This window comes from Melopsittacus undulatus, chromosome 30 (assembly GCF_012275295.1).
Source record: "Melopsittacus undulatus isolate bMelUnd1 chromosome 30, bMelUnd1.mat.Z, whole genome shotgun sequence".
Taxonomy (NCBI): domain Eukaryota; kingdom Metazoa; phylum Chordata; class Aves; order Psittaciformes; family Psittaculidae; genus Melopsittacus; species Melopsittacus undulatus.
Genome location: NC_047556.1, coordinates 559,726 through 580,639, shown reverse-complemented (window position 1 = coordinate 580,639; position 20,914 = coordinate 559,726). Strand labels below are relative to the sequence as shown.

The following is a 20,914-nucleotide window of genomic DNA, read 5'->3' as shown; positions in this document are numbered from 1 at the left end:
ATGGGATGGGGATGGGATGGGGATGGGAATGGGATGGGAATGGGATGGGGATGGGATGGGGATGGGATGGGGATGGGATGGGAATGGGATGGGAATGGGATGGGAATGGGATGGGGATGGGATGGGGATGGGGAAGGAATGGGATGGGAATGGGATGGGGATGGGATGGGGATGGGGAAGGAATGGGATGGGAATGGGGATGGGGATGGGATGGGAATGGGATGGGATGGGGATGGGATGGGAATGGATTGGGAAATGGATGGGAATGGGATGGGAATGGAAGGAACTAGGAGCATTGGGATGCACTGGGATCCATTGGGATGGGAATGGAAGGGAATAGAATGGGACAAAATGGGATGGAGTGGGAATAAGAATGGGAGAGGAATGGGAATGGGATAGGAATGGGATTAACTGGGAGCACTGGGGTGCACTGGGATCCATTCAGATGGGAATGGGATAGGAATGGGGATGGGAATGGGAGTGAATGGGATGGGACTGGGATGCAATGGGTTCCATTGGGATGCACTGGGATCCATTGGGATGCACTGGGTTCCATTGGGTTCCATTGGGATGCATTGGGATCCATTGGGATGCATTGGGTTCCATTGGGATGCACTGGGATCCATTGGGATGCACTGGGTTCCATTGGGATCCATTGGGTTCCATTGGGTTCCATTAGGATCCATTGGGTTCCATTGGGATCCATTCAACACCACTTTTATTCGCTGCGGCCCCTTTAAGGGGGCGTGGCCACGCTCAGCCCAGGCTGACGTCAACGCGGGGGAGGAGCTGCGTCACGTGGGCGGCGGCGTCGGGGGCGGAGGCCAGCGGCGTCCCAGCCAATCGGAGGCGAGCGAGGCGCGGGCAGGCAGCCAATGGGGACAGGGCGGAGGCGTGGCTGATGGCTGCGGGGGGGCGTGGTCACGGGGAGGCCACGCCCCCTTTGACCCCGTTTAACCCCGTTCTAGCCCCCATTAACCCCTATTAAACACCATTATAACCTATTCTAACCCCATTATAACCCATTATGCCCCATAATAACCCAATATACCCCATTACAACCCATTATAACCCCATTATAATCCCTTATAACCCATTATAACCCCATTATAAACCATTATAACCCCATTTACCCCATTATAACCCCATTAAAACCCATTGTAACCCAATTTTCCCCATTATAACCACATTATACCCCATTATAACACATTATAATCCCATTATAACCCATTATAACCCCATTATAAACCATTATAACCCCATTATAACCCATTATAACCCAATTTTCCCCATTATAATCCCATTATACCCCATTATAACCCATTATAACCCTATTTGCCCCATTATATCCACATTATAACCCATCATACCCTATTATAACCCCATTATAACCCCATTTACCCCATTATACCCACATTATAACCCATTATACCCTATTTTAACCCCATTATAACCCCATTAAACCCCATTATACCCCATTACATCCCATAATAACCCCACTGCCCCCATCACTCACGGTTCCCCTCCAGCCCCATCTCCTCCAGCCAAGGCAGGGGGGGGAAACCCTGCAGGCTCCTGAGGTTGTTATGGGCCACATCCAGCACCTGCAAGGGACCCATAGAGACCCATAGGGACCCATAGAGACCCATAGAGACCCCATAGAGACCCCATAGAGACCCCATAGGGACCCCATAGAGACCCCATAGAGACCCATAGAGCCCCATAGAGACCCATAGGGACCCATAGAGACCCATAGAGACCCATAGAGACCCCATAGGGACCCCATAGGGACCCATAGAGCCCTATAGGGACCCATAGAGCCCCATAGAGCCCCATAGACCCCACCTTGAGGCGCCTTAGGGCCCCCATGGCCGCCGGCAGCCGCCCCAGTGCATTGTGGGCCAGGTCGAGGCAGGGCACCAGGGCCATGTGCTCCAGCAGCGGCAGTGACGTCAGCGCCTGGGGGCGGGGCCACGTCAGGACACGCCCCCGAAGAGCCACGCCCACTTTCAAGCCCCTCCCTCCCACGTGATCACGGAGCCTTTAAGCCCCTCCCACTCCTTTAAGCCCCTCCCATCCTTTAAGCCCCTCCCACTCCTTTAAGCCCCTCCCATCCTTTAAGCCCCTCCCACCCCTTTAAGCCCCTCCCACCCCTTTAAGTCCCTCCCACCCTTTAAGCCCCTCCCACCCCTTAAGCCCCTCCCACCTTTAAGCCCCTCCCACCCCTTTAAGCCCCTCCCACCCCTTTAAGCCCCTCCCACCCCTTTAAGCCCCTCCCACACCTTAAGCCCCTCCCACCCCTTTAAGCCCCTCCCACTCCTTAAGCCCCTCCCTCCCTTCAAGCCCCTCCCCTTAACCCCCTCCCACCCCTTTAAGCCCCTCCCTTAAGCCCCTCCCACCCCTTAAGCCCCTCCCACCCCTTAAGCCCCTCCCCTTTAAGCCCCTCCCACTCCTTTAAGCCCCTCCCCTTTAAGCCCCCCACCCCTCAAGCCCCTCCCACTCCTTTAAGCCCCTCTCTTAAGCCCCTCCCACCCTTAAGCCCCTCCCTCCCATTCAAGCCCCTCCCACCCCTCAAGCCCCTCCCACCCCTTTAAGCCCCTCCCACTCCTCAAACCCCTCCCACCCCTTAAGCCCCTCCCACCCTTTAAGCCCCTCCCACCCCTTCAAGCCCCTCCCATCCATTAAGCCCCTCCCAGCCCTTAAGCCCCTCCCACCACATAAGCCCCGCCCACCTTCCCTCGTAGGCGGAGCTCCCCATCAGGCCCCGCCCCCCTCCGCAGCAGCGCGGCCGCAACCTCCAATCGGGAGGCAGCATCGCAGGCGAAGCCTCTTCTCATTGGATCAGAGGCCTGGGGGGGGGGGAAGGGGGCGGGGTCACGTCAGGCCACGCCCCCTCCCCCCCGGAGGCTCCGCCCACTGGTAGAGCCCAATGGGGGGGGCAGTGTGGGCCATAGGGAGCTATGGAGAGCGCTATAGGGGTCTATAGTGGTTTGTGCTGGTTTATACTGGTTTATACTGGTCTATACTGGTTTGTACTGGTCCCACCTTGAGCTCCTGCAGGCAGCTCCGCGTCTCCTCCTCGTGCTCCAGCGGCTCCAGGGCCCACAGCAGCAGCGCCAGGGCCAGCAGGCAGCCTATGGGGCAGCCCCATAGGGATCAATGGGGCACCATAGGGATCAATGGGGCAGCCCGATAGGGATCAACGGGACCCCCATAGGGATCAATGGGGCACCCATAGGGATCAATGGGGCACCCATAGGGATCAATGGGGCAGAACCATAGGGATCAATGGGGCTCACATAGGGATCAATGGGGCAGAACCATAGGGATCAATGGGGCACCCATAGGGATCAGTGGGGCTCCCATAGGGATCGATGGGGCACCCATAGGGATCAATGGGGCTCACAAAGGGATCAATGGAGCAGCCCCATAGGAATCAACGGGACCCCTATAGGGATCAACGGGGCAGAACCATAGGGATCAATGGAGCTCACATAGGGATCAATGGGGCAGCCCCATAGGGATCAATGGGGCTCCCATAGGGATCAATGGGGCTCCCATAGGGATCGATGGGGCACACATAGGGCTCAATGGGGCACCCATAGGGATCAATGGGACCCCCATAGGGATCAATGGGACCCCCATAGGGATCTATGGGGCAGCCCCATAGGGCTCTATGGGGCAGCCCCATAGGATCAATGGGCCTCACCTCTGCTCTGCGGCTCCAGCTCCCGCAGCTCCCGGCACCATTGAGCCTGTGCCTGCAGCAGCTCCGCCTCGGACACGCCCACTTCCGGCCTGCGGGGGGCGGGGCTTAGCCATATATGCTAATGAAGGGGCGGGGCCTCACCCCACTATAGGGTTATATGGAGGAGGGGGCGGGGCTTACCAGAAGAGCTCCCGCGCTGCTATTGGCTCCTGCCACCAAGCCTCGTTCTCACCTAGGGAAAGGGGCGGGGCTTAAGGGAAGGGGCGGGGCTTAGAGAGGGGAGGGGAGGGGCGTGGCCTCGCACCTGATTGGAGGGTCAGCTCGCAGTGGGCGGGGCCTGGAGCCCACGTGACCTGGATGTGCAGGGGGGAGGTGGGCGGGGCCGGGGGCAGGTCCAGGAGCTGTGGAGCAGAGGTGAGGCCACGCCCCCCGCCCAAAGCCCCGCCCACTCTGACCCCACGTGACCCCTGGAAGGGCCCCATTATAAACCCATTATAACCCATTATAACCCCACTAAAACCCATTATAACCCCTCTAAAACCCCATTATAACCCAATTTCCTCTTATAACGCCATTAAAACCCATTATAACCCATTATAACCCCATTAAAACCCATTATAACCACATTATAACCCATTATAAACCCATTATAACCCCATTAAAACTCATTATAACCCCATTATAACCCATTATAACCCAATTTCCCTCTTATAACACCATTAAAACCCCTTATAACCCATTATAACCCCACTATAACCCCATTAAAACCCATTATAATCCATTATAACCCATTATAACCCATTTAACCCCGTTATAACCCCATTATAATCCATTATACCCCATTATAACCCATTATAACCCCATTAAAACCCATTATAACCCATTATAACTCCATTATAACCCATTATAACTCCATTATAAGCCATTATAACCCATTATAAGTCCATTATAACCCATTATAACCCAATTTCCCTCTTATAACACCATTAAAACCCATTATAACCCATTATAACCCATTTAACCCCATTATAACCCCATTATAATCCATTATACCCCATTATAGCCCCATTATAACCCATTATAACCCCATTTTCCCCTTACAACCCCATTAAAACCCATTATAATCCATTATAACCCCATTATAACCCATTATAACCCATTTAACCCCATTATAACCCCATTATAATCCATTATGCCCCATTATAACCCCATTATAACCCATTATAACCCCATTTTCCCCATTATAATCTAATTATAATCCATTATAACACTATTATAACCCCATTATAACCCATTATAACCCCATTACACCCCATTATACCCCATTATCCCCCATTCCCCCCCATTCCCATACCCAGGTGTGGCTGCTCCGAGCTCCCCCCTCCGCCGAGCGCCACTTCCCATCCATGGGGTCTCCATCCAGGATCACTCCCAGCTCCGGACCTGCCTATGGGATACAATGGGATCCAATGGTATACAATGGGATCCAATGGGATCCAATGGGATCCCATTGTCGGGAATAGGGGGGTTTGGGGTCCCCACTCACCACAATGGGCCTGGAGAAGGTGATGGCCAAGGTGGGATCTTCCCTATGGAAGTAAAGGGAGAGGATCCGGGGAGGGGGCAAGGCTGGGGGAGGGGGATATGGGTTAATGGGGGTTAATGGGGTCTTAACGGGGTTTAATGGGGTCTAAAGGGGTTTAATGGGGTCCTAATGGGGTTTAATGGGGTCTAAAGGGGTTTAATGGGGTCTCAATGGGGGTTAATGGGGTCTAAAGGGGTTTAATGAGGTCCCAATGGGGGTTAATGGGGTCCCAATGGGGGTTAATGGGGTCTAAAGGGGTTTAATGGGGTCCCAATGGGGTTAATGGGGTCCTAATGGGGTTTAATGGGGTCCCAATGGAAGTTAATGGGGTCTTAATGGGGTTTAATGGGGTCTTAATGTGGTCCCAATGGGGCTTAATGGGCTTATAATGGGCTGCACCAATGGGGTTTGAGGGGGGTTTGGGCTGCACCAATGGGGTTTGAGGGGGGGTTTGGGCTGCACCAATGGGGTTTGGGCTCCACCAATGGGGTTTTGGCTGCACCAATGGGGTTTGAGGGGGGTTTGGGCTGCACCAATGGGGTTTGGGGGGGGTTTGGGCTGCACCAATGGGGTTTGAGGGGGGTTTGGGCTGCACCAATGGGGTTTGGGGGGGGTTTGGAATGGACCAATGGGGTTTGGGGGGGTTTGGGATGGACCAATGGGGTTTGGGCTGCACCAATGGGGTTTGAGGGGGGTTTGGGCTGCACCAATGGGGTTTGAGGGGGGTTTGGGCTGCACCAATGGGGTTTGGGATGGACCAATGGGGTTTGGGATGGACCAATGGGGTTTGGGGGGGGGGCTCACGCTGGGATAGGGCACAGCGCAGGTAGATCCAAGCACTCTGGTCATGGGGGTCAGTGAAGGCAGCGTTCCGGACCAGCTCCAGCTCTGGAGTGATGGGAATGGGGTCAGAGAGGGGGGAAATAATGGGGAAAATGGGGAAGAAATGGGTAAAATGGGTGTCAATGGGGTCAATTTGTATCAATGGGTATCAATGGGTATCAATGGGTATCAATGGGTATCAATGGGTATCAATGGGTGTCAATGGGTATCAATGGGTATCAATGGGTATCAATGGGTATCAATGGGTATCAATGGGTACCAATGGGTATCAATGGGTATCAATGGGTATCAATGGCTCCCAATGGGTATCAATGGGTATCAATGGGTGTCAATGGGTATCAATGGGTATCAATGGGTATCAATGGGTATCAATGGGTACCAATGGGTATCAATGGGTATCAATGGGTATCAATGGCTCCCAATGGGTATCAATGGGTATCAATGGGTACCAATGGGTGCAGTTCCTCACCCTGCCTCAGGGTGTCGCTGCTCAGCTCTCCCTGCAGCAGCTGCAGCCAATGGTTCCCAATGGGTATCAATGGTTCCCAATGGGTATCAATGGGTATCAATGGGTATCAATGGGTCTCAATGGGTATCAATGGGTACCAATGGCTCCCAATGGGTATCAATAGGTATCAATGGGTATCAATGGGTACCAATGGGTATCAATGGGCACCAATGGGTATCAATAGGTATCAATGGACACCAATGGGTACCAATGGGTATCAATGGGTACCAATGGGTCTCAATGGGTACCAATGGGAGTCAATGGGTGCAGTTCCTCACCCTGCCTCAGGGTGTCGCTGCTCAGCTCTCCCTGCAGCAGCTTCAGCCTCTGGTGCCAGGCTGAGTAGTTGGAGAAGTCTCTGGCCAGGAGCTGCTGTGTGAACTGGAGCTCGGAGCTGGGGTCAGAGGTCAGCGCCCGACGGTGCTCCCAGGCGTGGACTGGGGGGGAGGAGTGAGTCAGAGAGCAGACCAGTACAGCCCAGTACATCCCAGTGCAAACCAGTACAGCCCAGTACATCCCAGTGCATCCCAGTACATCCCAGTGCATCCCAGTACAGCCCAGTGCAGCCCAGTGCATCCCATTCCCATCCCATTCCATCCCATTCCCAACCCAATCCATCCCATTGCATCCCAGTCCATCCCATTCCCATCCCATTGGATTCCAGTGCATCCCATTCCCATCCCATTGCATCCCATTCCCATGCCATTGAATGCCATTCCCATCCCATTGAATCCCATTGGATCCCATTCCCATCCCATTGCATCCCAGTGCATCCCATTGGATCCCATTCCCATCCCATTGTATCCCATTGCCTCCCATTGTCTCCCATTCCCTTGCCATTGTATCTCTTTGGCTTCCATTGGGTCCCATTTCCATCCCATTGTATCCCATTGTCTCCTATTCCCCCCCATTGTATCCCATTCCCTCCCATTCCCATCCCATTCCCATCCCATTCCCATCCCATTCCCATCCCATTCCCATCCCATTCCCATCCCATTCCCCCCCATACCCCCCCATGTTCCTCACTCACAGTTCCTGGGGTCAGCCGCCAGGTGGCGCTCGCACAGCGCCAGCTCCGCAGCAGCAGCCGCAGCCGCAGGGACCCAGCGCAGGGTCCAGGCCCGATGGTGCCAAGCGCCATAAGACTTGGGGTTCAGGGCCAGGCAGGAGGCCACGAACCCCAGCTCCGAGTCCACCCTGCCCCATAGAGACCATAGAGACCATAGGGACACATATGGACCCATAGGGACCCATAGAGACCCCATAGGGACACATAGGGACCCATAAGGACACATAGAGACACATAGGGACCCATAGAGACACATAGAGACCCATAGAGACCCATAGAGACACATAGAGACCCATAGAGACGCATAGAGACACATAGAGACACATAGAGACCCATAGGACCCATATGGACCCATAGAGACACGTAGGGACACATAGAGACCCATAGAGACCCCATAGGGACACATAGAGACACATAGGGACCCATAGAGACACATAGGGACCCATAAAGACACATAGGGACCCATAGAGACACATAGAGACACATAGGAACCCATAGAGACCATAGAGACCCATAAAGACCCATAGAGACCATAGAGACCCATAGGGACCCATAGAGACCCCATAGGGACCCCATAGAGATGCAGAGAGACCCATAGGGAACCCATAGAGACACATAGAGACCCATAGAGACCCCATAGGGACCCCATAGAGACGCAGAGAGACCCATAGGGAACCCATAGAGACCCACAGAGACCCATAGAACCCCATAGAAACCCATAGAGACCCCATAGAGTCCCACAGAGACCCCATAGAGACCCACAGAGACCCTTAGAGACCCTATAGACCCCTTATAGGGCCATATAAACCAGTGCCCCCCTTGCCCTCCCAGCCAATCCCATTGCATCCCCTCCCCTCCAACCAATCCCATTGCATCCCTCCCCTCCCAGCCAATCAGGTCACACCCCCTCCCCTCCCAGCCAATCAGGTGAGGCCCCGCCTCCCTCCCAGCCAATCACATTGCACCCCCTCCCCTCCCAGCCAATCAGGTGAGGCTCCGCCTCCCTCCCAGCCAATGGGAGTGCTCGCTGCTCACCATTGGGACGGGGGCTCCAATAGCAGAGCCTCCCGGCGCCGCCCCCAGCACGTGGCCACGTCCGGATTGGCTGCCAGCACCGAGGCCGTGAGCTCCAGCACCGCCCCCCCCTGCTGCTGCCGGCCAATGGGAGACAAGGGGAGGGGTTAGGGGTCATTGGGGTCCATTGGGATGGGGTTAGGGGCCATTGGGATCTATTGGGATGGGGTTAGGGGGCATTGGGATCCATTGGGATCCATTGGGATCCATTGGGATGGGGTTAGGGGGTCATAGGGTTCCATTGGGATCCACTGGGATGAGGTTAGGGGCCATTGGGATTCATTGGGATGGGGTTAGGGGGCATTGGGATCCATTGGGATGGGGTTAGGGGGCATTCGGATCCATTGGGATCCATTGGGGTGGGGTTAGGGGGCATTGGGATCCATTGGGATCTATTGGGATGGGGTTAGGGGGCATTAGGATCCATTGGGATGGGGTTAGGGGGCATTGGGGTCCATTGGGATGGGGTTAGGGGGCATTGGGATCCATTGGGATCCATTGGGATGGGGTTAGGGGGCATTGGGATCCATTGGGATCCATTGGGATGGGGTTAGGGGGCATTGGGATCCATTGGGATCCATTGGGATGGGGTTAGGGGGCATTGGGATCCATTGGGATGTATTGGGATCAATTGGGATGGGGTTAAGGGTCCCTAAATGGGACTGGGATAGGATTGGAGGGCACTGGGATAGACTGGGATGGGAGGGCACTGGGATCCAATGGGATATAATGGGATATAATAGGATATAATAGAATATAATGGGGTACAATGGGTTTCAATGGGTTTCAATGGGGTACAATGGGTTTCAATGGGGTATAGTGGGTTTCAATGGGGTATAATGGGTTTCAATGGGGTATAATGGGTTTCAATGGGGTATAATGGGTTTCAATGGGGTATAATGGGTTTCAATAGGGTGTAATGGGTTTCAATGAGGTATAATGGGTTTCAATGGGGTATAATGGGTTTCAATGGGGTATAATGGGTTTCAATGGGGTATAATGGGTTTCAATGAGATATAATGGGTTTCAATGGGGTATAATGGGTTTCAATGGGGTATAATGGGTTTCAATGGGGTATAATGGGTTTCAATGGGGTATAATGGGTTTCAATGGGGTATAATGGGTTTCAATGGGGTATAATGGGTTTCAATAGGGTGTAATGGGTTTCAATGAGGTATAATGGGTTTCAATGGGGTATAATGGGTTTCAATGGGGTATAATGGGTTTCAATGGGGTATAATGGGTTTCAATGGGGTATAATGGGTTTCAATGGGGTACAATGGGTTTCAATGGGGTGTAATGGGGTACAATGGGTTTCAATGGGGTACAATGGGGTACAATGGGTTTCAATGCGGTATAATGGGTTTCAATGGGGTGTAATGGGTTTCAATGGGGTACAATGGGGCACAATGGGCTCCAATGGGACGGGTCACGTGACTCACGCATTCCCGCAGCTCCCGCATGCTCTCGCGGTACTTCCGGAGCTTCTCCTCCCGCTGCCGGAGCCGAGCGGCGTCCGGGGGGCGGGACTTGAGCCGCCCGTGCTGCCAGGGGGTCATGGGGTCAATGGGGTCATGGGGTCATGGGGGCAATGGGGGCAATGGGGGTAATGGGGGCAAAGGGGTAATGGGGGCAATGGGGGTAATGGGGGCAATGGGGGTAATGGGGCAATGGGGATAATGGGGGTAATGGATCAATGGGGGCAATGGGGTAATGGGGGCAATGGGGTAATGGGGTCAATGGGGGTAATGGGGCAATGGGGTAATGGGGGCAATGGGGGTAATGGGCTCAATTGGGCTCAATGGGAGTCAATGGAAAGCTTTGGGATGCATTAGGATCCATTGGGATGCATTAGGATGCACTGGGATGCATTAGGATCAATTGGGTTGCATTAGGATGCATTGGGATGCATTAGCATGCCCTGAGATCCATTGGGATGCATTAGGATGCACTGGGATGCACTGGGATCCATTGGGATGCATTGGGATGCATTAGGATTCATTAGCATGCACTGGGATCCATTGGGATGCACTGAGATCCATTGGGTCCCATTGGGATGCATTGCGCTGAGGGCCCTGCCCCAAAGCATCACGGGATACGGGGGGGGGGCCTCTCCTCACCATAGCGCCCGCTCCAACCGGGATACGTGGGAATCCGTCCGATCCCTATGGAAACATCCACAACCATGGGGGGGGAATTCCCGGTTCCCATTCCCGTTATCCCATTCCCGTTATCCCATTAAATCCCATTAAATCCCATTAAATCCCATTAAATCCCATTAGGATCCTACCGGAGCGACCGGATCCGGCTGCCGCCGCCGGGGCGCCGCAAGGGCTTCTGGGAGCGCTGAGGGGAGGGGGGAGGAGGAAGGCGCGCGGTGCATGCCGGGATACACCGTGGCATAGCCCCCATTGGGATGAATGGGCCGCGCGGTGCATGCCGGGATACACCGAGGCGCTGTGGGCGCCGCCATTTTGCTTTACCTCAGGCATGGCGGTGAAGCGGAGCGGCCGTACCGAGGCCGGCTCCGGTTCCAGGCCCCGGTTTAGGGCCGGGGCTCGGGCCCGGTTGGATCCGGACACTGCTGCTTACTTCAGACGGGCCCTGGAGACCCTGCAGGAGGGGCTGAGCCCGGAGGAGCTCGGTGAGAGGGGAACCGGAGGGGATGGGGGGGGTCTGAAGGGGGTTTGGGGGCTATGAGGGGGGTTTGGGGTGTTCTTAAGGGGGTTTTGGGCTTCATAAGGGGGTTTTGGTGGTTGTAAGGGGGTTTTGGGGTCTCTGAGGGGGGTTTGGGGTCTATGAGGGGTTTAGGGTGTTCTTAACGGTGTTATGGCCTTCTTAAGGGGGTTTTGGGTCTTATTAAGGGGGTTTTGGGCTTTCTTAAGGGGGTTTTGGGGTCTATGAGGGGCTTAGGGTGTTCTTAAGGGGGTTTTGGGGTCTCTGAGGGGGGTTTGGAGTCTATGAGGGGGGTTTAGGGTGTTTTTAACGGGGTTATGGGCTTCTTAAGGGGGTTTTGGGTCTTATTAAGGTGGTTTTGGGCTTTCTTAAGGGGGTTTTTGGCTTCTTAAGGGGGTTTGGGGTCTGTGAGGGGCTTTAGGGTGTTCTTAAGGGGGTTTGGGCCTTCTTAAGGGGGTTTTGGGGTATATGATGGGGTTTGGGGTCTATAAGGGGGGTTTGGGGGCTATGAGGGGATTTAGGATGTTCTTAAAGGGGTTTGGGCCTTCTTAAGGGGGTTTTGGGTCTTCTTAAGGGGGTTTTGGGGGAATATGATGGGATTTTGGTGTCTCTGAGGGGGGTTTGGGGTCTATGAGGGGGTTTAGGGTGTTCTTAACGGGGTTATGGGCTTCTTAAGGGGGTTTTGGGTCTTCTTAAGTGGGTTTTGGGTCTTTTTAAGGGGATTTTGCATTTTAGCACCTTTTGTCCTTTCCTGCCTGATTTTGGGCCCATTTTGGCCCCATTTCACCCCATTTCACCCCATTTCACCCCATTTCACCCCCATTCTGACCCCAATCCCCCTCTCTTTGCAGCCCTCTTCACCCCCAACGTCCTCCACGAGGCCTCTATGGCCGCCCCCATTGTGGCCCTGGACCCGGGGGGGTCCCGCTTGCTCGAGGCCCTGCTCCCCACGGCCCCATTGCCACTTATGGGGCAGCTCCTGCCCCCTTTGCTGCAGGGGGGGCTGCAGGGCCCTATGGGGCACCCATTGGGGGCCCGGGTGCTGGAGGCCGCCCTGCTGCGGGTGCTGAGCGCTATGGGGCAGGGGGAGGCCGCTATGGGGCAGGTGGAGGACGCTATAGGGCGCTTGGGGGTCACGGTGGGGGGGGCGCTGGTGGCCGCAGCCAAGCACCCCCCAAGTAGCTTCGTGGTGCGGGCCCTGCTTAGGGTGCTGGGGGGGGCACCGCAGGAAGGTAAGGGCTATGGGGTCTATAGGGGGCTATGGGGTGGCTATGGGGGGGTTATAGGGGGGGGTATGGGGTGGTTATATGGGTCTATGGGGGTTTTATAGGGGGTCAGTGGGGTCTATGGGGTGGTTATGGGGTGCTATAGGGGGGGTATGGGGTGGTTATAGGGGTCTATGGGGGGGTTATAGGGGGTCAGTGGGGTCTATGGGGTGGTTATGGGGTGCTATAGGGGGGTTAAATGGGGTTGTGGGCGGTAATTGGGGTCTATGGGGGAGGTATAGGGGGTCAATGGGGGTTATATGGGGCTATGGGGGGGTTAAATGGGGTTGTGGGCGGTAATTGGGGTCTATGGGGGGGTTAAAGGGGGTTGTGGGGGGGTTAAAGGGGACTATGGGGGGGTAATAGGGGGCTATAGAGGGGTATGGGGTGGCTATGGGGGGGTTATGGGGTGGTTATAGGGGGGGTATGGGGTGGGTATAGGGGTCTATAAGGGGTCTATGGGCATTTAAAGGGGGCTATGTTGGGGTTAAAGGGGTCTATGGGTGGGTTATAGTGGTCTATGGGGGGTTAAAGGGGTCTATGGGGGGGATAAAGGGGGTTATGGGGTGGTAATTGGGATCTATGGGGTGGTTATAGGGGTCTATGGGGGGGTTAAAGGGGGTTGTGGGGGTGTTAAATGGGGTTATGCGGTGGTAATTGGGGTCTATGGGGGGGTTAAAGGGGTCTATGTGAGGTAATTGGGGTGTATGGGGGGATTATAGGGGTCTATGGGGGCTTATAGGGGTCTATGGGGAGATTAAAGGGGTTTATGGGGGGCTTAAAGGGGTCTATAGGGGGCTATAGGGTGTCTATAAGTATCTATAGGGCCCTATGGGTGCCCAAAGGGACTCCATTCCCCCCCAGGCCGGCCCCCGGGAGGGGCGGGGCTTAAACCCCAATGGGCGGAGCCAGAGAGCAAGGGGGCGGAGCCAAAGCCGAAGGGGGCGGAGCTTCCTCCCTCCTTCCCCCCCCTCCTGGAGCAGCTGGCAGAGGCCTTTGAGAAGCACCTGCAGTGTGAGTACTCATTAGATATGCATTTCATTAGCATCTAATTAGCATATTAATTAGATTCTTCATTACCCTTAGCCCTCCTGTCCCCGCCCTGCGCCAGCCTCTGCCTGCAGGTGGCGCTCGAGGTCCTGCACCGCAGCCAATCCCCTTCCTGTGCCCGCCTCTGCTGCGCTGTCATTGGCCAGCTGGCTCCTGGCCCTGGGTGAGTCCCTCCTGATTGGCTGCTGCGCCTTCCGCCTGCTTCTGATTGGTTCCTCGCGGACCTCTCTTGAGTGCAGGTCTTTTAACCCCAAAATGAGCTCTTTTAACCCCAAAATGAGCCCTTTTAGACCCAAAATGTGCCCTTTTAGACCCCAAATTAGCCCTTTTAGACCCAAAATTGACCATTTTAGACCCAAAATGGGCCCTTTTTGACCCAAAATGTCCCTTTTAGACCCAAAATCGACTATTTTACACCTAAAATTGACTCTTTCAGACCCACAATGGGCCCTTTTACAACCCAAATGAGCTCTTTTAACCCAAATGACCTCTTTTAGACCCAAATTGTGCCCTTTTAGACCCAAATTGTGCCCTTTTAGACCCAAATTGGGCTCTTTTAACCCAAATGACCTCTTTTAGACCCAAATTGTGCCCTTTTAGACCCAAATTGGGCTCTTTTAGACCCAAATTGGGCTCTTTTAGACCCAAATTGGGCTCTTTTAGACCCAAATTCGGCCCTTTTAGACCCAAATTGTGCCCTTTTAGACCCTAATTTGGCCCTTTTAGACACAAATCGGGCCCTTTTATACCCAAATTTGGCCCTATTTGACCTAAAATGAGCTCTTTCAGACCCAAAATCGGCCCTTTTTGACCCAAAATGACCTCTTTTATCCCTAAAATGCACCCTTATAGCCCCAAACCCCTCCCTTTCATGTCCCCTCCACCCCCTCTCCCCATTGGTTACTGTGGGAGCAAGGGGGCGGAACCCTCGTCTCTGATTGGCCGCCCTTCCCCTGTGCTGTGTTCTGATTGGCCAGGGGCCTGGTGCCGGCGCTGGAGGACCCCACCCGCAGCCGGGTGCTGGAGGCGGCCATAGGGGTCATGACCCCGCCCCTCCTGCGGGAGCTCTACCAATCAGAGCTCAAGGGGAGGCTGAGGGGCGTGGCCAATCACCGCGTGGCCAATCACGGCCTGCAGAGGCTGCTTGACCACACCCCCTATGACGTGGTAGGTGGGGGGGGGGGGGAGGGAGTTGGAAGTGCCCCATAGGGACCCATAGAGACCCCATAGGGACCCATAAGTGCCCTATAGAGACCCCATAGAGTCCCATGGAGACCCCATAGAGACCTATAGAGATCTATAGAGACCCATAACTGATACATAGAGACCTATAAGTACCCCATACAGACCCAAAAGTGACCCTTAGAGACCTATAAGTGCCCCATAGAGACCCATAAGTGCCCCATAGGTACTCATAGAGCGACCCCAATGGGGGTTGATCCTTTGTCCCATAGTGTCCATGTGTATAGAGCCCCCATAGGAACCCCATAGACCCCACAGAGCCCCATAGAGACCCCATAGAGCCCCATAGATACCCCATAGAGACCCATATACCCCTTAAGTGCCCCATAATAACCCCATATAGCCCCATAGAGACCCCATAGAGCCCCATAGAGACCCCATAGAGCCCCATAGATACCCCATAGAGACCCATATACCCCTTAAGTGCCCCATAATAACCCCTTATAGCCCCATAGATACCCCATAAGCACCCCATAATAACCCCATAGACCCCCCCAGGTCCCACCTCATTGGCTGTTGCACCCAGTGGGCGTGTCTCACACCATCCAATCCCTGCGCAGGTGGAGGCGGTGCTCTCCGAACTCGGGCCCTCATTGGCCGAGCCCCTGACCCGGGGTCACCACGGGGTCCTCACTGCCCTCATGGGCGCCTGCCGCCGGCATCCTCCACTGCAGCAGGGGGCGCTAAGGTGCCTGCTCCAGGTAAGCCACGCCCCCTGACACTAAGCCACGCCCCCCGGCCATAAGCCACGCCCCCTCCCATGTAAACCACGCCCCTATACCCCTATTGGCCCATTAATCCCATAGGCCACGCCCCCTCCCATGTAAACCACGCCTCTCTACCCCTATTGGTCCTTTATTCCCATAGGCCACGCCCCCTTCCTGAAGCCACGCCCCTTCACCCCCTATTGGGCCTTTATTCCCATAGGCCACGCCCCCATACTGAAGCCACGGCCCCATACTCCCTATTGGGCCTTTATTCCATAGGCCACGCCCCCTTAAGCCCCGCCCCCATTGGCAATAACGCGTCCTATTGGTCTTTTATTCCCATAGGCCACGCCCCCCATTGACCATAATGCTTCCTATTGGGCCTTCATTCCCATAGGTCACAACCCCATCCCATAATGCTTCCTATTGGGCCTTCATTCCCATAGGTCACAACCCCATCCCATAATGCTTCCTATTGGTCCTTAATTCCCATAGGCCACGCCCCCATCCATTAAAGCCCACCCCCATAGCCCATAATGCTTCCTATTGGTCCTTTATTCCTATAGGCCACACCCCCTTGCCCTTAGGCCACGCCCCCTCTCCTAAAGCCCCACCCCCTTCCCCATAGAGCTTCCTATTAGCTCCCCCTTCCCCATAGGCTCCGCCCCTCCCCATAAACCACGCCCCCATCAGGCCTCTAACCCCTTAGGCCACGCCCCCTCGTTAAGCCACGCCCCCTCCGTAAGCCCCGCCCCCTTTCCCCCTCCCTCTCCTCCCATAGGCTTTCGGCTGCTGGGAGCCAGCCAATCGGCGCAAGGACTGCGTGCGGATACTGGCCAAGCTCCGCCCCTTTGAGGGCGGGGCCAAGGAGCCCGAGGGGGAGGAGCTTGAGGTGAGCGGGGGGAGGGGCTAAACCCCCTTTAATCTCCCCCTATTTAACCCCATTTAACCCCTATTCACCCCATTTTTAACCTATTTTTAACCCAATTCCCCCCATTTTTAACCCATTTTAACCCAATTCCCCCCATTTTCTCCCATTTTTCCCCATTTTCCATATTTTCCCCCATTCTGACCCAATTACCCCTTTTTTCCCCCCATTTTTCCCCACTTCCCATCTTTCTGAACCAATTCTCCTCATTTTCACTCGATTTTTGCCTATTTTTAACCCATTTCAACCCAATTATCAAATTTTCCCCTTTTTTTAACCAGTTTTTCCCCATTTTCTCCCATTTTTCCCATTTTTTCCCCCATTTCCCCCATTTTTACCTATTTCCACACATTTTCCCCCATTTCCCCCATTTCTAACCAATTTTCCCCCATTTCTAACCCATTTTCCCCCATTTTTAACCTATTTTTCCCCATTTTTAACTTATTCCCCCTATTTTTTCCCACTTTCCCCTGTTTTTAACCCATTTTTACCCATTTCTAACCCATTTTTACCCATTTTCCCTGTTTCTAACCCATTTTTACCCATTTTCCCCCATTTCTAACCCATTTTCCCCTCTTTTTAACCCATTTCTAACCCATTTTTACCTATTTTCCCCCATTCTTACCAACTTTCCCCCATTTCTCACCTGTTTCTAACCCATTTTTACCTGTTTTCCGCTGTTTCTAACCCTTTTTTACCCATTTTCTCCTGTTTCTAACCCATTTTTGCCCATTTTCCCTCATTTTCACCCTGTTTTTAACCCATTTTTACCCATTTCCCCCATTTCTAACCCATTTGTAACCCGTTTCTAACCCATTTTTAACCCATTTTTAACCCATTTTCCCCATTTTCCCCCATTTCTAACCCATTTTTAATCCATTTTTCCCCATTTTCCCCCGTATTTAACCCATTTTTACCCATTTTCCCTGTTTCTAACCCATTTTCACCCCGTTTTTTCCCGTTTTCCCCTGGTTTTAACCCGTATTTAACCCGTTTTTTCCCGTTTTCCCCCCTTTTCCCCCTATTTTCCCCCATATTTAACCCATTTTTACCCATTTCCCCCGTTTCTAACCCGTTTCTAACCCATTTTTAACCCATTTTTCCCCATTTTCCCCCATTTCTAACCCATTTTAACCCTTTTTTCCCCATTTTCCCCCATATTTAACCCATTTTTGGCTGTTTTTAACCCATTTTTTCCCGTTTTCCCCTGTTTTCCCCCCATTCCCAGCTCCCCCTACCGGCCTCGCTCCTGCTCCACCACGTGCTCCACTTCCGGGACCCGGCTCCGGTGCTGGGGGGGCTCCGGTCGCTGCCCCCCCCCTCGCTGCTGGCGCTGGCGCATGCGCAGCACGGCCGCCGCCTCTGGGGGGCGCTGCTGAGCTCTGCCTCTGTCCGCGCATGCGTCAAACAGCGCCTCCTGCGGCGGCTGAAGGTAATGCACCCGAAACCGGCTGGTTTACACCCAAAATGGGGCTTTGAGACCCAAAATCGACTCTTTTAGACCCAAAATCGACATTTTTAGACCCAAAATGGGGGTTTTGAGACCCAAAATCGACTCTTTTAGACCCAAAATGGGGCTTTGACACCAAAAATCGACTCTTTTAGACCCAAAATGGGGTGGTATAGACTCAAAACTGGCCCTTTTACACCCAAAATGGGGGTTTGAGACCAAAAATCGACTCTTTTAGACCAAAAATGGGGTTTTTAGACCCAAATTGGGGCTTTTAGACCCAAAATCGACTCTTTTAGACCCAAAATGGGGGCTTTGAGACCAAAAATTGACTCTTTCAGACCCAAAATGGGGCTTTTAGACCCAAAATGGGGGGTTTTAGACCCAAAATCAACCCTTATAGACCCAAAATGGGGGCTTTCAGACTAAAAATTGACTCTTTTAGGACCAAAATCGATTCTTTTAGACCCAAAATGGGGGTTTGAGACCAAAAATCGACTCTTTTAGACCCAAAATGGGGGCTTTGAGACCAAAAATCAACTCTTTTAGACCCAAAATGGGACTTTCAGACTAAAAATCGACTCTTTTAGGACCAAAATCGATTCTTTTAGACCCAAAATGGGGGTTTGAGACCAAAAATTACCTGTTTTAGACCCAAAACCGGCCCTTTTAGACCCAAAATCGGCTCTTAAATCCAAAACTGGCCCTTTTATACCCAGAATGGGATGTTATAGACCCGAAACTGGCCCTTTTACACCCAAAATTGACGCTTATAGGCCCAAAATGGGGGTTTTGAGACCAAAAATTGACTCTTTCAGACCCAAAATCGATTCTTTTAGACCCAAAATTCATTCTTTTAGACCCAAAATGGGGTCTTTGACACCCAAAATGAGCTTCTAGACCCAAAATCCACTCTTTTAGACCCAAAATGGGGCCTTTTAGACAGAAAATGGGGCCTTTTAACCCAGTTTGGGCTGTTTTAAGGTGGAATTCGATCATTTTAAGGTGGAATTGGGGCATTTTAACCCATTTTTGGGGTGGTTTTAACCCATTTTGGGCTCATTTGAACCCATTATGGTCTCTCGCAGGGGCACTGGGCCTCCCTCGCCTGTCACCGCACCGGCAGCCGCGTCCTCGAGGCCGCCTGGGCCGCGGCCTCCGGCCCCACGCGCGAGGCCATCGCCAGTGAGCTGGGTGAGGGCTCTTAAGGTGGAATTGGGGCTTTTAAGGTGGAATTTGGGTGGTTTTAAGGTGGAATTGGGGGAGTTTAAGGTAGAAATAGGGGCTTTAAGGTGGAATATGTGTGGTTTAAGGTGAAAATTGGGTGGTTTTAAGGCGGAAATGGGGGTTTTAAGGTGGAATTTGGGTTGTTTTAAGGTGGAATTGGGGAGGGATAAGGTAGAAATAGGGGTTTTAAGGTGAAAATTGGGTGGTTTTAAGGCAGAAATGGGGGTTTTAAGCTGGAATTTGTGTTGTTTTAAGGTGGAATTGGGGGTTTTAAGGTGGAATTTGGGGTGATTTTAAGTTGGAAAGGGGTTTTATGGTGAAAATGGAGCTTTTAAGGTGGAATGTGGTTGGTTTGCGGACGAATTGGGGTGGTTTAAGGTGGAATCTAAGTGTTCTTAAGGTGGAAATGGGGCTTTTAAGGTGGAATTGGGGGTTTTAAGGTGGAATTGGGGGTTTTAAGGTGGAATTGGGGGTTTTAAGGTGGAATTCGTGTGATTTAAGGTGGAATTCGGATGATTTAAGGTGGAATTCGGTGTCTTTAAGGTGGAAATGGGGATTTTAAGGCAGAATTTGGGTGATTTAAGCTGGATTTTGGGTGGATTTTGCCCTATTTCGGGTCCGTTTTGCCTCCCTCCCCTCCTGAGTCCTCCCCCTACAGCCGCCCACCAGGGGGCGCTACAGCGCGACCCCTATGGCCGCCGCGTCGCTCGCGCCATCGACCTGGAGCGCTTCCTCCGCCAGCGGCCATCTTGGAGGACCGAGCGCCACCCACCGCCACCATAGAGAGGGGGGAGGACGCTCTGGACACGCTCATCTGCTCTGGAGGACCCAGGACTCTATGGGGGGCACCATAGAGGGGACGCTCTGGCCACGTCTTGTCTGCTCCCCATTGGTTTCTATGGGGTTTGCAATAGAAATGGCTTGGGAGCCAGAAGTGAAACACTCCAGACCCATAAGTGCCACTTTGGGACCCATAAGTGCCTCTTTATGATCCACAATTGCCCATTTCAGACCCAGAAGTGCCCCTTTGGACCCATAAGTGATCCTTTGGGACCCACAAGTGCCTCTTTGGACCAATATGTTCCTTTCCAGCCCCATATCTGCCCATTTCAGACCCGTAAGTGCCCATTTCGGACCCATAATTGCCTATTTCAGACCCATAAGTGTGCCTTTGGACCCATAAGTGATCTTTTCAGACCTATAAGTGCCCCTTTGGACTCATAAGTACCCTTCCAGCCCCATAACTGACCATTTCAGACCCGTAAGTGTCCCTTTTGGACCTATAAATGCCTATTTCAGACCCATAAGTGCCCCTTTGGACCCATAAGTGTCCTTCCAGCCCCATAAGTGCCCCTTTCAGACCCATAAGTGCCCCTTTTAGACCCATAAGTTCCCATTTCAGACCCATAATTGCCCTTTTCGGACCCATAACTGCCCCTTTCAGACCCATAAGTGCCATTATGACCCATAAATACCCTTTATGACCCATAAATGCTTCTCCAGCCCCATAAGCGCCCCATAGAGCCCCATTTAGGCCTCACTTCGCTACTGCGCATGCGCCGCAGCCCACTAAGGGCGGAA

At 53.3% G+C, this 20,914-nt stretch overlaps 2 protein-coding genes across 2 annotated transcripts; one reads left to right on the top strand and one right to left on the bottom strand.

Moving 5' to 3' along the window:
* Nucleotides 1-700: 700 nt before the first annotated feature.
* RABGGTA (Rab geranylgeranyltransferase subunit alpha) lies at nt 701-11,126 on the bottom strand. Its single transcript, XM_034072531.1, has 17 exons — nt 11,079-11,126; nt 10,909-10,953; nt 10,231-10,332; nt 8,750-8,865; nt 7,676-7,842; nt 6,924-7,082; nt 6,099-6,182; nt 5,256-5,338; nt 5,064-5,156; nt 4,014-4,110; nt 3,890-3,941; nt 3,710-3,798; nt 3,046-3,134; nt 2,733-2,849; nt 1,846-1,959; nt 1,517-1,604; nt 701-905 (listed from the first exon to the last, which is right to left on the bottom strand). Exons 2-17 carry the CDS (start codon nt 10,909-10,911, stop codon nt 757-759), a joined length of 1,602 nt encoding a protein of 533 aa, XP_033928422.1. The 5' UTR covers nt 10,912-10,953; nt 11,079-11,126; the 3' UTR covers nt 701-756.
* A 121-nt stretch (nt 11,127-11,247) lies between these two features.
* Nucleotides 11,248-20,275, top strand: NOP9 (NOP9 nucleolar protein). Its single transcript, XM_034072530.1, has 10 exons — nt 11,248-11,432; nt 12,316-12,696; nt 13,594-13,743; nt 13,816-13,942; nt 14,757-14,946; nt 15,582-15,722; nt 16,510-16,620; nt 17,885-18,088; nt 19,195-19,300; nt 19,992-20,275. Exons 1-10 carry the CDS (start codon nt 11,279-11,281, stop codon nt 20,114-20,116), a joined length of 1,689 nt encoding a protein of 562 aa, XP_033928421.1. The 5' UTR covers nt 11,248-11,278; the 3' UTR covers nt 20,117-20,275.
* Nucleotides 20,276-20,914: the final 639 nt, after the last annotated feature.